The 15,602-nt window shown below is 38.9% G+C and overlaps 1 protein-coding gene across 2 annotated transcripts in view; it reads right to left on the reverse strand.

Annotated features, from left to right (window-relative positions):
* The window catches only part of LOC126163122 (adenylyl cyclase 78C-like), an 812,464-nt gene that overhangs the window by 52,314 nt on the left and 744,548 nt on the right, over positions 1 to 15,602 (reverse strand). For both annotated transcript variants that reach the window (XM_049920046.1, XM_049920045.1), the window contains one exon: positions 1,103 to 1,986. In XM_049920046.1, coding sequence (XP_049776003.1) covers positions 1,103 to 1,986 — 884 coding nt within the window. The remainder of the gene's footprint in view (positions 1 to 1,102; positions 1,987 to 15,602) is intronic.

The following is a 15,602-nucleotide window of genomic DNA, read 5'->3' on the forward strand; positions in this document are numbered from 1 at the left end:
ATACTGTAAACTTGTGGAAGAAATATTATAATAGATTAACAACTGCTGCTAAACTAAAGCAAGTATGAAAGTTGGCTTCGGGCCACCCACATCACATACATGTCATATTTTAAATCTTGTTCAACCTTTGATGAATAGACTAGAGATACTATATGTCAATCCAAGAGAGAAAAAGGAAAACTTTAAAGCATGGTAAATTTCGAAGTACCTTACGTGATTATTATGTTACAAAGTTCACAGAATAAATGCTAAGCAACAGATGTTTCTTAGCCATATGAAGGTAAGAAAACAAAGATTCAAATTAAGGCACAATGGCAGCATTATGAATACCATACATTTAATGTCTCTACTTATTTACATATATATTCTGAAAACTACTGTGAAGTACATGGCATTGAGTATGGTACCATATGATAAACATGACAGGAAAAAAATACTCTGATTTATGAAGATGACTTGGCTTTGGAAGATAACGGCAAAAGGTTTAAAAGACAGGAAAAATATCCCTACAAAAGTGCTTGGTCTACTGGAATTGTAACTTAAGGCTAACAAAGTAAATATAAACACTTGACTCCAACTTATACAATATAGCATACTATGCAAACCCTGCAATAATCTAAGTGAATTTGGAAATGAGTGAAATAGGAGACTTGAAGCTACTGAAACTGTTGCAGCATTTTTCCTAATTAAACACTGTTCTCGATGGTATGCTGTCAGGACATACAAAAAACTGTCTCTGCACACAACAATCTTAAGGAAAATGTAACTGAATTGACATGACCAACATACACAGAGCTCCACGGTCTCGGAGTTTGTCAACAGCATATTGCACATCTTCAATCTGGGGTCGTTCTTTGCCTCAGAAACTGGTTGATAACAGTACTGAACTCTACTCTATGACCATGTGGTGTGTATCTGGACCAATGATATTTTAGCTTTTTAACATATATGAACATAGCTATTGCATCTTTGTCACAGTGGCCCAGCAAAAATTACATAATTTATCACTGAACAATAAATAATTTCCAGTACACGGGCTACAACACAAAATGGGTAAAATTAATTATCAGTACATATCAGTTCCATATGTATAATTACTTACTCTTCTTCTGGTTCAATAAAGAAAACTTCTGGGTATGCAACCAGTATGAGAACATAAAATACTGTGACCATTGTGAAAGCCAGTGCAGTCTTCACAAGATAATACAGCTTCAGTGATGTTGCAAGAGCCATGAGACACAAAACCCATGTGAAAACAATGTATTCTGGATGAATACATTTTTCTGCTTCACTGTTGTCATGTGGTAATCGTTTATTTACTGTCATATTATGGAATGTTTTCACTGTATCACTATAAATGAGATCTTCTGTCAACCTCCGGTATCGTTCACTTAAACTTAGTGACAGATTCTTTAAAAAGGAGAAGCCGTTACTTGACGTACTGGTGTTGTCCTGAGTTTTGATTTTATTTAACTGCTGCTCGACAGATTTACCTCCCCAGTCCTGAGAATTAGAAAACATTTCTTTGTGCATTGAATCATCAGTATTACTGAACGTCCTTACTGATGCATTCCCTGCCACTCTTGACAGTTCAACATTGGTTTTGTTCTTGTTATGTACATAATTCATATTGACACTGAGATCACTGCTTCTGTTCTTGCCCTTTATCACATGAGAGAAGTTTTCTCTGGGTGAAAGCTGATCAGTCGTGTTATTCTGAGTAGAATTTTTCAGCTGCCTCCTCCTTCTAGCAAGAGGTTTATGTGTTGTGACAGTATTTAACATTTTTATCCATGCATTTGAGTCTGCAGTGTGTGTTGAGTTTCTAGATTCATTCACAGCTGGTCTGCCAGTACTACTGGAAGTATACTCATGAGTAGCAAACTCCATTGCCATTGATGAAACCACCTTATTTACCATTGCCACTGGAGCTGACTCATTTCCTGGCAAGTATTCTGTCTCTGTTTCTTGTGTTGGACAGCAGACCTAAAAAAACAAAGAAAAATATTTCAGAATTTGGTTATAACCTGCAGTAATTTTAATATACATATATATGAGCTGTTAAACTTAACTTATAAGTACACCATAAAGTGAATAAAGGAGTATGAATGTAAATGTTGATACAGACATTACATATGAAAAGATTATAAGATATTAAAATTTTAAAAATATCTATTGACAAGTCTACTGGACTCAAAATGACAAAAGAGTTCAGACATACTTAAACAGCTCCATGCATGACATATGTAACCTTTCAGCTTTTCTTGGTTAGATTGATTAATGAAATATGTATCTCTGAAAGCACACCATTATCTCACATACATTCCATGGAAGATGCAATTCCTTGCAATATTTTGGACAGGTTTTTACCTGTACTGGACTGATGCACAGATCACTAAACCCTCTTACAAAGTACTTGGTATTATGATATGCCTCTTTCTGTCATTATGTCCTTTTTCTATAAGCTAAACTACAGGAAAGATGATAAAAATCTGGATTTTGTGAACAGGCAGAAAATAGTTATTCAGTAGCTATGAGAATTAAAATCTTTCTTCATAATTACTCACTTGTTTCTTCTATAGCTCGTGTTAGTGTTAGAGTGGAAAATGAAAACTGATTCACAGAACTAATATTTTTTTCCTTAGAATATATTTCACTGCAAATTAAATTTTTGTCTTAATGGTTTATCCTTACATTTACTTTGGACTTAATGGATGTTTAAATTTATTAACTGAAACCTTGAGCAGGTGTGGAGTAATCATTTGCACTGCACTACTTACTATAAAATAAAGTCATTCTGATAACTCTAGTGAAAGGTTTACAAATAGCAGTAAGTAAATCTACATATATGATATAGGATCTGTGATACAATAAAATTTTGTTATTCTGTTCTAGTACTGGAATAAGCAAATCTGTACAGACATATATGATAATATCAGAATTCTGTTACAGCCTGTATTTATGTAATCATTATTGAGTGGTTGGTTTACAGTTAATATGTGATAATACTATAAATGTTATGAAAAGAATAGAATGCTACTCACCTTATAGTGGAGATGCTGAGACACAGGCAGGCACAACTAAAAGACTGCCAACAAGTTAAGCTTTTGGCTGAAATGCCTTCTTCTGCATTATAGAACACACACACACACACACACACACACACACACACACACACACACACACACACACAGAAAAATGCAACTTACACTCCCACGAGTGCCGAGACTACCAACAACAGTGGTCATGTGAGTGAGTTGCATTGTGTGTGTGTGTGTGTGTGTGTGTGTGTGTGTGTGTGTGTGTGTGTGTTATGTCTAATGCAAAAGAAAGCCTTAGACTGAAAGCTTAACTAGTTAGCGGTCTTTTTATTGTGCCTGTCTGTGACTCAGCATCTCCATTGTATTGTGAGTAACAGTCTATTCTTTTCACAATACTGTCATTATTCCATCCTTGATTGTCCATTGTTTAATACTGTAAACATTTTGCTTATTAATATTTTATTTGACAATATATTCTGATGTTGAGATTCTGCAAACCTACATGCTCACATATCTACATCTATACTTTGCACACCTTCTTGCAACATGTGGTGGAGGGTACTAGTGTACTACTCGCACTTACCCCTTTTACTGTTCTAGTTGTGTATGGTATGTGGGAAGAATGACTGGTGGCAAGCCTCCATATGGGCTCAAATCTCTCTATCTTGAGCGTCTTTTCACAAGATATATGTAGGAGAAAGCAATATATTTGTTGACTGTTCTCAGAAAATATGCTTTTGGAACTTTAAGAGTAAACCACATCATGACGCAGAACACCACTCTTGCAGCATTAGCCACTGAAGCTGGTTAATCATCTCCGTAAAACTTTCATGATCACTAACTGAACATATAACAAAAAGTTCTGCATTTCTTTAGATCTTTCTAGTTTCTCTATCAATCCTATCTGGTATGGGTCTCATACTGGTGAGTAATTTTCAAGCATTGGTTGCATGAGGTTCCTGTAAAATACCTCGTTTGTTCATGGACTATTTTTCCTGAGGATTCTTCCACCAAATCTCCATCTGACATCTGCCTTTCCTACAGGTAGTTTTATGTGGTTGTAATCATACAATAACAAGGCTTTCTGTCTATGTATACACACTATATTACATTTGCTTATGTTTAGTGGGTCAATTGTCAATCTCCACACAAGTATCATTCCTCTGCAGGTCTTCCTGCATTTTATTATATTTTTCTAGCATTACAACTTTTCTGTATACAACAGATTCATCTGGAAAAGCCTTATGGAACTTCCTACAATATGTATTAAGTCATTTATATATCTCGTAAAGAGTAATGGCCCTATAACACACCCCCTTGGAGTACACTCAAATCTGCTTTTATCTCTGAAGATTTCTCTCCACTGAGTATTCTTCCTGTTACAAAACCTCCAATCTTATCACTCAGTTGGTCTGACATTCCTTACAAACATATTCTGTTCATTAGGCAGCAGTGTGGTGGAACTGTATCAAGTGCCTTCCGGAAGTCAAGGAGCATGGCATCTACCTGACCATTGGCATCTAGTGGCTTTTGGGTCTCGTGGACGAACAGAGTAAACTGGGTTTCACATGATCATTGTTTCCAGAACCTGTACTGATTCCTACAGAGGGGACTTCTGATCTCCAGAAATGTCATAACATGCAGTTAGACAGAATGTTCAAAAATTCTACAAAAGACTGATGTCAGACATATGGGCCTACAGTTTTGTGTGCCTGTCTGATGACCCTCCTTGAAAACTGGAATGACCTGCACTTTTTTCTAATCATCAGGAACACTTGTTGCCTCCAGAGATCCACAGTACACTTCTGCTAAAAGAGGGTCAAGTTCTTTTGCACCACACTCTATGTAGAAGCATGTTGGTAGCCTGTCAGTTTGTTCCTCAGCCGAGTGATTTCAGTTGCTTTTCCATCCTATGATCACCTATTTCAATATTAGCCATTTTGTCAATCATGTTATGATTTAAAGGGTGTAGGAAAAGACAATTAGTATTTTAGCCTTTTATGAATCATCCCCCATTTCAGTGCCATTATGGTCATACAGTGCCTGGACAAAGTCCAGACAGATTTTTCCTTTAGAATTTGCTGAATGCTACAAGCATGGCTCTCCTGATCCTAATTTTGGCTTCATTTAATTTTTGTCTGTCTGTGAGGCTTTGGCTACATTTAAATTTGCAATGAGGCTCTTGTTTTCATAGCAGTTTTCAAACATTCTGCAGAAGGACTCAGCCAAAAAATGGCCAAGTTCTCAGTATTGTTTACGTGCATACTGATGGCTCAATATTTCCAACTGTTTTGGTGAGTTGTAACCTAAAGAACCTAAATTATTTGTATTCCTGTCTTTTATACTGTTATTAAATAATTAAGCACACTGCATTTTAATCTTTTGTAAAAATTGTCCTGTGAAAGTATTTCAAGTAAGTGCCTTATGCTGTGCTTCAGTCAGTCTTCACTGTATATAGCGTCAGTCTCTTTCAAAATGCCAGTATTAGTTTTGCATACTTTACAAAATCATAAATGTCTTGGAAAAGTTTTAGTTACCAAGCTGATTATAACGTTTCCAAGGCTTTTAATTAAACTGGAATAAGTGACAGATATCAAGACTGCATTTTCATCAGAACGATAAAATCTATAGCCTGAATATTGCTGTTTCATGTAACAATACACCATCTGGGACCTGAAAAGGAAACTGTTAACATCTACCATGATGATGTCTTATTCACATCTAAGAAGTTTAAATACACTGAAGAGGCAAAGAAACTGGTACACCTGCCTAATATCGTGTATGGCCCCCACAAGCATACAGAAGTGCTGCAACATGACATGGCATGGACTCGACTAATGTCTGAGGTACTGCCGGAGGGAACTGACACCATGAATCCTACAGGGCTGTCCACAAACCAGTAAGACTATGAGTGGTGGAGATCTCTTCTGAACAGCACGTAGCAAGGCATCCCAGATATGCTCAATAATGTTCATGTCTTTGGAGTTTGGTGGCCAGCAGAAGTGTTTAAACTCAGAAGAGTGTTCTTGGAGCCACTCTGTAGCAATTATGGACATGTGGGGTGTCGCATTGACCTGCTGGAATTGCCCAAGTCTGTTGGAATGCACAATGGACATGAATGGGTACAGATGATCAGACAGGATGCTTACATATGTGTCACTTGTCAAGAGTCACATCTAGACATATCCAGGGTCCCATATCACTCCAACAGCCCCCTCTCCCCTTACAAAGATTCCACCAGCTTGAACAGTTCCCTGCTGACATGCAGGGTCCATGGATTCATGAGGTTCTCTCCATACATGTCCATCCACTCAATAAGATTTAAAACGAGACTCGTCCGACCAGGCAACATTTCTCCAGTCACCAACAGACCAATATTGGTGTTGACAGTCCCAGGTGAGGCCTAAAGCCTTGTGTCATGCAGTCATCAAGGGTACACGAGTGGGTCTTGAGCCTAAAAGCCCATGTCGATGATGTTTTGCTGAATGGTTTGCACAGTGACACTTGTTGATGGCCCAGCACTGAAATCTGCAGCAATCTGTGGAAGGGTTGCACTTGTGTCACGTTGAAGAATTCTCTTCAGCCATCGTTGGTCCCATTCTTGTAGGATTATTTTCCAGCCACAGCAATGTCAGATATATGATGTTTTACCAGATTCCTGATATTCATGATACACCTCTGAAACAGTCATATAGGGAAATCCCCACTTTATTGCTACCTTGGAGATGCTGCATCCCATCGCTCATATGCTGACTATAACACCACATTCAAACTTGCTTGAAGCTTAATAACCTGCCATTGTAGCAGCAGTAACCTACCTAAGAACTCTGCCAGAAACTTGTTGTCTTATATGGGCCTTGCTGACCACAGTGTTGTATTCTGCCTGTTTACATATCTCTGTATTTGAATACGCATGCTTATACCAATTTCTTTGGTGGTTCAGTGTATAAGTAAAACTTTTAAAAATATTTTTTGTCACTTTCCCTCACCAAAAAGTATCTAAACTCAATTTAGTTAGTTATTACTTATTGGGTGCATTTGATGGAGGAGAGAAGAAAGTAATCACTACAAGCACATATGCCCCCCCCCCCCCATGCACACACACAAATGACTGCACTTTCTGAATAGTTGGACAAGTGAAGTGGACTAACGTTTTTCTTGTGATATGGACCGCAGCCATCAGCATAAGTTACAAGAAGTTGTGATCCTGATGAGGCTGCATGGTTTTTAAATAAGGTGCTTCACTCACTGCAGTGGATCATCAACAACCTAGTAGTCATTTTTGAGTGTACACATATATATGATCACACACTTGCTATTAGCAGATGTTACACGAGGTCAAAAATAAAGAGAAAATGGCAAGGCATGTTCACAATAAAATGGTTCAAATGGCTCTAAGCACTATGGGACTTAACATCTGAGGTCATCAGTCCCCTAGACATAGAACTACTTAAACCTAACTAACCTAAGGACATCACACACATCCATGCCCGAGGCAGGATTCGAACCTGCGACAGTAGCAGCTGCGTGATTCCATACTGAAGCGCCTAGAACCGCTCAACCATAGCAGCTGGCTATTCACAATACATCACTGATATAGCTGAATATAAATCAAATTACAGAACATAAATCCAGGTAACTATGCTCTCACATACTGCCAAGCAAACTATTCAGAACAGACACTTTATTTTGTACATGTGAGTAGATTGACAATAGCTTATTGAGACGTCTTACACACAACACTGCCAGTGTGTGAGATGTATGGGAAATAAGATTTAAACATATAGTCATAACAGCTGTTTACTTTATAATACCTGAAGAAAAAGACAGGCTGGTAAGTACTGAGGTGACTCACAAGTAAAACTTGCCAACATGGCAAACAACAGTGTTAATCATAAAGCTGCATGACAAGTAATAATGTAGTGTAAATATGACACAGTGTTTAGAAATGTAAGTAACACTATTCTTTGAGAAATACAATTTTAATCACGTAAGTATTACAGGGTGTATACGTGGACAAGGAAAAAAAATTCCCGGATTTCCCGGTTAAAAATACACTTTCTCCCAGGTGAAAACATACCTTTTCCCCTGTTAACTGACAGTATATTTTCTCTCAGAACTGTATAAGTCCTTTGAATGATTATGGTTTTATACACGGGAGTAGAGTTTCCCGGCACTTTATAAAACTAAGCACAGGGGATAAACCAGTTTTGGAAAGATCTTTGATGTGCAGCAACATATACGCTGCATATTTTCGTATTACAAAAGTATAAATTCGAATTCCACCAAACACCACATGTTACTTTCTGAAGCATTGAAATTGAGATTGCAATGCACTTTTGTAAGCCAGTCATAGCTCATGTTACATGATCTCGCCAGCCGATGACAGCGGGTATTCAGAGCTTAGGACACACTGTTAAGTAGCGCGAACGCACAAAGAGAAAAAATTAAAGGTTTAAATTAATATACATAGTGCTGCTACACGAAACTCAAAGCTTTCCCATAAAATATTGGTCTGTAAGATTAATATGCTGCAAGAGAAGCTAAGCTTTTACATAAAACGTTGGTCTTTTATGCACTTATTACAATTTAAGATATATCACAGATTAGATTAGATTAGTACTTGTTCCATAGATCATGAATACAACACTTCGTAATGATGTGGAATGTGTCAGGTTAATCAAAGGTGTCTATACAAGATATTACATTAGACAAAATATTACACGACACTCAGTTTTTATTTATTTATTTTTTTTTTTTTTGTGGAGGTTGGTAAATTACCCACTTACTATATCCAAAAATTCATCTAATGAGTAGAAGGTGTTGCCATTAAGAAATTCTTTTAATTTCCTTTTAAATGCTATATGGCTATCTGTCAGGCTTTTGATGCTGTCAGACTTTTGATGCTATTAGGTAAGTGACTGAAGACTTTTGTGGCAGCATAATTTACCCCCTTCTGAGCCAAAGTTACATTTAACCTTGAGTAGTGAAGATCATCCTTTCTCCTAGTGTTGTAGCCATGCACACTGCTATTACTTTTGAATTCGTTCGGATGTGATCGTAAAATTTTTAATAATGACTTAAATGTCTGATCTTCTGGGCTCGAAATTCATCTAAATGGCTCGTCATCAATGAGTTGATTTTTAAATGAGAGTCAAATGCTCTGTGATTTAAGAAATTCATCATACATTATCACACATAGCTCCGTTGTAACTGCCAGAATGGTACTTTGATGGTAACGCTTTTCAAACCACCATTCGGAATATTTTCCCATGACCTGTTAGAAATAGGTTCATTTCTGCAGTTGCCAGAGAGCACCAGATGACAGGCGTCACCGCGCTTCCACAGCTACAATGTCGTAGGGAGCCAGTATGTTCGTACGTGTAAAACATTAAAAGATTGTACATTAAGTCATAGAAGAAACAAGACATCAGAGGATACTCCAAGAGATCGGAATTTTGAGAGCCATACTAAAATGTGCACATTTAAAGTGCACATTTGTCTGTCCATATTCCCAGTTAATTAGGCCACAACCTGATATTAAGCTTTTCAATGTGGTTTTCAGGATGTAAATTTTCTTGGAGTACCAGTACTGTGTTATCTCATGTTTGGTTCTTTATTATTCCATAATGCCATACATGCTAGAAGTTGAAAACTTGCACTTGAAATGCAGCGAACAGTGTGTGGAATTAAAAAGAAAATATCTTTAGTAAACCGACAAAAATAACTTCATTGTTCTGCAAGGCAATTAATGCTTGACTGTCAGAAAGGTGGAAATCAGGAAATCTGTTTTGTTTTCATTTTACGTGAGAGCAGTAAACGAAGAGGAAACAGCAAAATCACTAAATGTAAACACGGGACACATGGAGGCTACCTACTACCCCTCTGTAACTCAGATTGCTCTGCACATCAGCCCCGGATCTACGATATTTCGGAACCGGTACAGTACCCGCCACTCCCTCGAGTGTTTGAGATAGGACGTCAAAAATTTAAAAAATCGAATTTTCAAAAATATGTTCATTTTGTAGCGCACATCTTTCTGAAGAGTCTGATGCATAAAACATGTGCATTTGAGGAAATGTAAGACATGTTATTTGGTCATAAGTGTGCCAAAGTGCAGTGCCTCGCCTCCTCACACAGCATTCTTCTATCACGCGTCATTGTACTTCGCTCTGTTGAATTGAAACGTGTATATTTTGTAATGGATGCCATCAAACCATATTCAGGACAGTGGAAATTAAAATGTCCTGTGGTGCCTCTCCTGCTTGCAGCTGGACAGTTTGATATCCTGTCCCTTTTTTTTTTTTTAAAAAAAAAAAAAAAAAAAAACTCTTCATAAAATTTGCACTCTTTATTCCCTATCAGCTAACAACTTGCTGCGACATAAAATTAAATATAGGATACATAAACCCAGTAAAGACATGAGACAAGCAAGACAATACACATTTCTTTAACTAATCTTGCTACAGCTTTACATGGCCTGCTTTTCTTTCTGCGAAAGAATCTATTACCTCATCAAAGTTCATCAAACGTTTTGCTACATGAAAAGTCGAAATGTCATTGTCTAATACTGAAAAAGCTGTTAATGCAAACAGGACCCAAGGCTGGTGTCGTTTCCTGATCAGATTACATCTATTTTGTCACTCTCTGCTAGATAAAACAAAATAGGCCTTTCTAATACTGCAACAATTGCAATACACACCAAATAAACGAGACTGTTTTGGCACAAACGACAGAATATAATTCACAAAGTACCAATATCAAATGCCTATTAGGCCTATGTTGTTGTTGTTGTGGTCTTCAGTCCTGAGACTGGTTTGATGCAGCTCTCCATGCTACTCTCTCCCAGTACTTACTGCAACCTACATCCTCCTGAGTCTGCTTGGTGTATTCATCTCTTGATCTCCCTCTACGATTTTTACCCTCCACGCTGCCCTCCAATGCTAAATTGGTGATCCCTTGATGCCTCAGAACATGTCCTACCAATCGATCCCTTCTTCTAGTCAAGTTGTGCCACAAACTTCTCTTCTCCCCAATCCTACTCAATACCTCCTCATTAGTTATGTGATCTACCCATCTAATCTTCAGCATTCTTCTGTAGCACCACATTTCGAAAGCTACTATTCTCTTCTTGTCCAAACTATTTATTGTCCACGTTTCACTTCCATACATGGCTACACTCCATACAAATACTTTCAGAAATGACTTCCTGACAATTAAATCTATACTCGATGTTAACAAATTTCTTTTCTTCAGAAACGCTTTCCTTCCATTGCCAGTCTACATTTTATATCCTCTCTACTTCGACCATCATCAGTTATTTTGCTCCCCAAATAGCAAAACTTTTACTACTTTAACTGTCTCATTTCCTAGTCTAATACCTTCGGTATCTCCCGACTTAATTCGACTACATTCCATTATCCTCATTTTGCTTTTATTGAAGTTCATCTTATATCTCCCTTTCAAGATGCTATCCAGTCTGTTCAACTGCTCTTCCAAGTCCTTTGCTGACTCTGACAGAATTACAATGTCATCGTCAAACCTCAAGGTTTTTATTTCTTCTCCATGGATTTTAATACCTACTCCAAATTTTTCTTTTGTTTCCTTCACTGCTTGCTCAATATACAGATTGAATAACATCGGGGAGAGACTACAACCCTGCCTCACTCCCTTCCCAACCACTGCTTCCCTTTCATGCCCCCTCGACTCTTATAACTGCCATTTGGTTTCTGTACAAATTGTAAATAGCCTTTTGCTCCCTGTATTTTACGCCTGCCACCTTCAGAATCTGAAAGAGAGTATTCCAGTCAACATTGTCAAAAGCTTTCTCTAAGTCTACAAATGCTAGAAATGTAGGTTTGCCTTTACTTAATCTAGCTTCCAAGATAAGTCATAAGGTCAGTATTGCCTCACATGTTCCAATATTTCTACGGAATCCAAACTGATCTTCCGCGAGTTCAGCTTCTACTAGTTTTTCCATTCGTCTGTAAAGAATTCGTGTTAGTATTTTGCAGCCGTGACTTATTAAACTGATAGTTCGGTAATTTTCACATCTGTCAACACCTGCTTTCTTTGGGATTCTCTGCCAGAATCACCGGTTTAGTTATCCCGCGATTATTCTCCGGTTAGGCGTTGCTACATGTTCATACAACGCGTTTTCTGTGCTTCTTCCAAAATAGAATTAAAAGCGGCTGCTAGCTGGGAACTATACAACTAGCCCTTACTAGTATAGCGATCTAGCCAAAAATTTTCTGTCAAAATTTCATTTTCTTAGATACACTGAGAAGGTAATACGTAATCTTTCTTACCTGTTATTCGTTTATTTCCACTCCTGTAGTCTGAATCTATGGATTTAGCTAGTAATTATAGCAACGCTCATCATTCACAAACCCAATGAACCACACAATCAACAATGGTTGTCATTCATCCGTTCGGCCTTACTCCGCTCAACTCGTATATCCCCTTTGTCTGTAGGAAAGTTTGTTTCTACATGCGACGAGGATTGCCCTGAGACAGACATGATGTACACTATGCACGCATTCACAAATCAACTTATGATTCATTCAGAAATCAACTTAGAATGTGTTAAAAAAATTTGAAAAACTGACAGAGATGTGTTTCAAAGTCATATGAATAATCGATAGACTAACGTGCGCTGGACGCTAGTCGCTTTGTTTAACACGTTTTTTCCCTCAATTTGCCCCCCCCCCCTCTCCCGGAGTACTGGGCCTGTGCTGCACATGTGTGAATCCGGTGGCAGCTTGGGCGCAGCAGTAAAATTTTTCCCGGTTGCATCTAGCTGCTTGCTGCGAATGCTTACACAGCACTGAAACTAAAACCCTCTGTAAACTTTGATGAAGCCAATTGTATGAAGAATACTGAAAGGCTAATAAAAATATTCTATTCTATTCTGTTCTATTCAGCCAACAGCCACATTTCTGTAGCCAGAAGCGGGAGAAGGTTCAACTCATACACAATTCTAAAAAATTCCCGGGTCTATCCTGGTTTTCTCCCCGGATGACAAAATTTCCAGGTTTTTCCCAGATCTCCCGGTTTTCCTGGGTCATATACACCCTGTATTAAGCTATCAATAGGAGATATATAGTGGCCTTACTATGCACTACTGTCTTACTTGTTGCTCTATAAAGTACTGTGTTCCATACATTGTGTTTGCTCTTGCTACAACACAAATATCCTGCAGTTTCCGGTATCCTTTCACATGACCCAAAGTAACTGTGCTGTCATTAGAATTCATATCTGCTGCATTTGGAGCCAATTATTGGTCCTTAAACTTTACAAAACTATCAGCCTTAAAGTGCTGAAATGGATGAAAAGAAAGCTGACATATCGCCAATTTATTTCTAATTTACTGGATTAAATTTAGACAGCATACATTTGAATAGCACTAAGCAGTAGAGTGATAGTTTAATGATAACACAGTATAAGATTAAATTTCTATAATGTAACTGGACAGATGAAAAATCTTCTCAGCCAACGGCAGCAGGAGAGCACATACACATGTAGATCAAGGAAATTTGCAAGCTTTCAAAGCCTTCTTCTGGAGTATGATTTGAAGGGGAAGGAAGAGGGCTGAAAGAAACAGAACTAGCAAGGAATAGGAAATGGGGAGGGTTTGGGAAAGTCACCCAGAGATTTGCCATAAGGGATTAGAAGGAAATATTGATTGTTGGGGGCTGCACTAAACGAAGCTTGAAAACCTGAGAGCTTAGAGGTGGTACATACAGTAATTATGCAAGACAGAGATTACTGACAATGCTTAGTTTATAGAAGAGGAGTGATAGTTACTGGTATGGCTGTTTAGGGACCTAGAGAGGGACAGGAATAGAAAATATATCTTGGCCAACGTTCTGAAAATCTGCTAGGCTTTACTGCTGCCTCCAAGAGCAATGATAACTCATGATCACCACCCACAACTTTACAGTGTTCTCAACCTCTCATGTAAGGCACTCTCCATTCTTGAGTTACCTCCATTACACTCCTGACCTTGTGGTATGGTGCATCATCTCATTAAGGCTTACCACAGTCATTGGGAAACATGATTGTCGTGAAGGGGTGTATACGGTCTGTGCAAGTGTATGATACTCCTTGGCCACCACAGTGCTTTGCACGAGCTCCATTGGACTCATGGATGCCCATGTGAATGTTCCCCAGAGCATGATGGAGCCGCTGCCAGCGTGTCTTTGTCCTGCAATACAGATGTCAAAGAGCTGTTCCCTGGAAAACAATGGACTCACACCCAGCCATCATATGATGAAGAAGATATCAGGATACTTCCCACCATGCAACACTCTGCCACAGCACCAATGTTTAGTGCTGATGGTCACTTGTCCACTTCAGTCATAATTGCTGATGTCATGGTGTTAACATTGGCACATGCATGGGTCACTGGTTGGGAAGGACCACCCTTCGGAGTGGCCAGTACACTGTCTGTTCAGACACACTTTTACTCTGCCCTGTGTTAAAAGTATGACGTTAGTTCCACCACAGTTCATTGCCTGCCCTGTTTTACCAGTCTGCTCAGCCTACGATGTCTGACATCTGTAATATGGGTGGCCACCCAACCCTACAATGTCTGGACATAGTTTCACCTTAGTTTCGCCATATGTTGAAGACACTCACCACAGCACTTCTTGAACACCTGACAAGTTGTGCAGTTTCTGAAATGCTGTACCGAGCGTCCAGGCCCTCACAATCTGTCCTTGGTCAAACTCATATAGATTGTGTGCCTTTCCCATTCTACAAAATGGTTCAAATGGCTCTGAGCACTATGGGATTTAACTTCTATGGTCATCAGTCCCCTATAACTTCGAACTACTTAAACCTAACTAACCTAAGGACATCACACACATCCATGCTTGAGGCAGGATTTGAACCTGCGACCGTAGCGGTCGCCGGTTCCAGACTGTAGTGCCTAGAACTGCTCGGCCACCCCGGCCAGCCCCATTCTACACACGGACAGCATGCTCATTGATACTACCTGCACACTGAGTGTGTCTGACAAGCAGTCATCCCTTGCCAGGGGATGGTGCTATCGCCTGGATGGGTTTATATCAATAGCAGGTCCATGGTCATAATTTTCTGGCTGATCAGTGTATATCTGCTTTCATTGATCACACCTACAAAGACTATGTTAAAGACACCAACCATTTCCTAGACTGTCTGAAATCTGTGGCCATCCCATACCCATCACATGACTCGTTTGTCACCACAGATGCTACCATGCTCTATACTGATGTCCTCCATGTACGTGGTCTGTCTGCTGCTGAACATTACCACAACCAACACCCACTTGATTCCAAACCTGTGACATTCTTCCTCTCAGCTTAACTGACTCTATACTTACCAACAACTACTTTACCTTTGAGGGGCAGGCATACAAATAGATCTGAGGCATGGTCATGGGAACTGGAATGGTTCCTTCCTATGTCAACCATTTCCTGGGTTGGTCGTAGGGGGCTTTCCTGGGATCCATAAGCTTTCACCCCCTGGCTTGGTTTAGATGATATCTTTGGCATATGGACTCACGGTGAGGCTGACAAG

This window comes from Schistocerca cancellata, chromosome 2 (assembly GCF_023864275.1).
Source record: "Schistocerca cancellata isolate TAMUIC-IGC-003103 chromosome 2, iqSchCanc2.1, whole genome shotgun sequence".
NCBI lineage: Eukaryota > Metazoa > Arthropoda > Insecta > Orthoptera > Acrididae > Schistocerca > Schistocerca cancellata.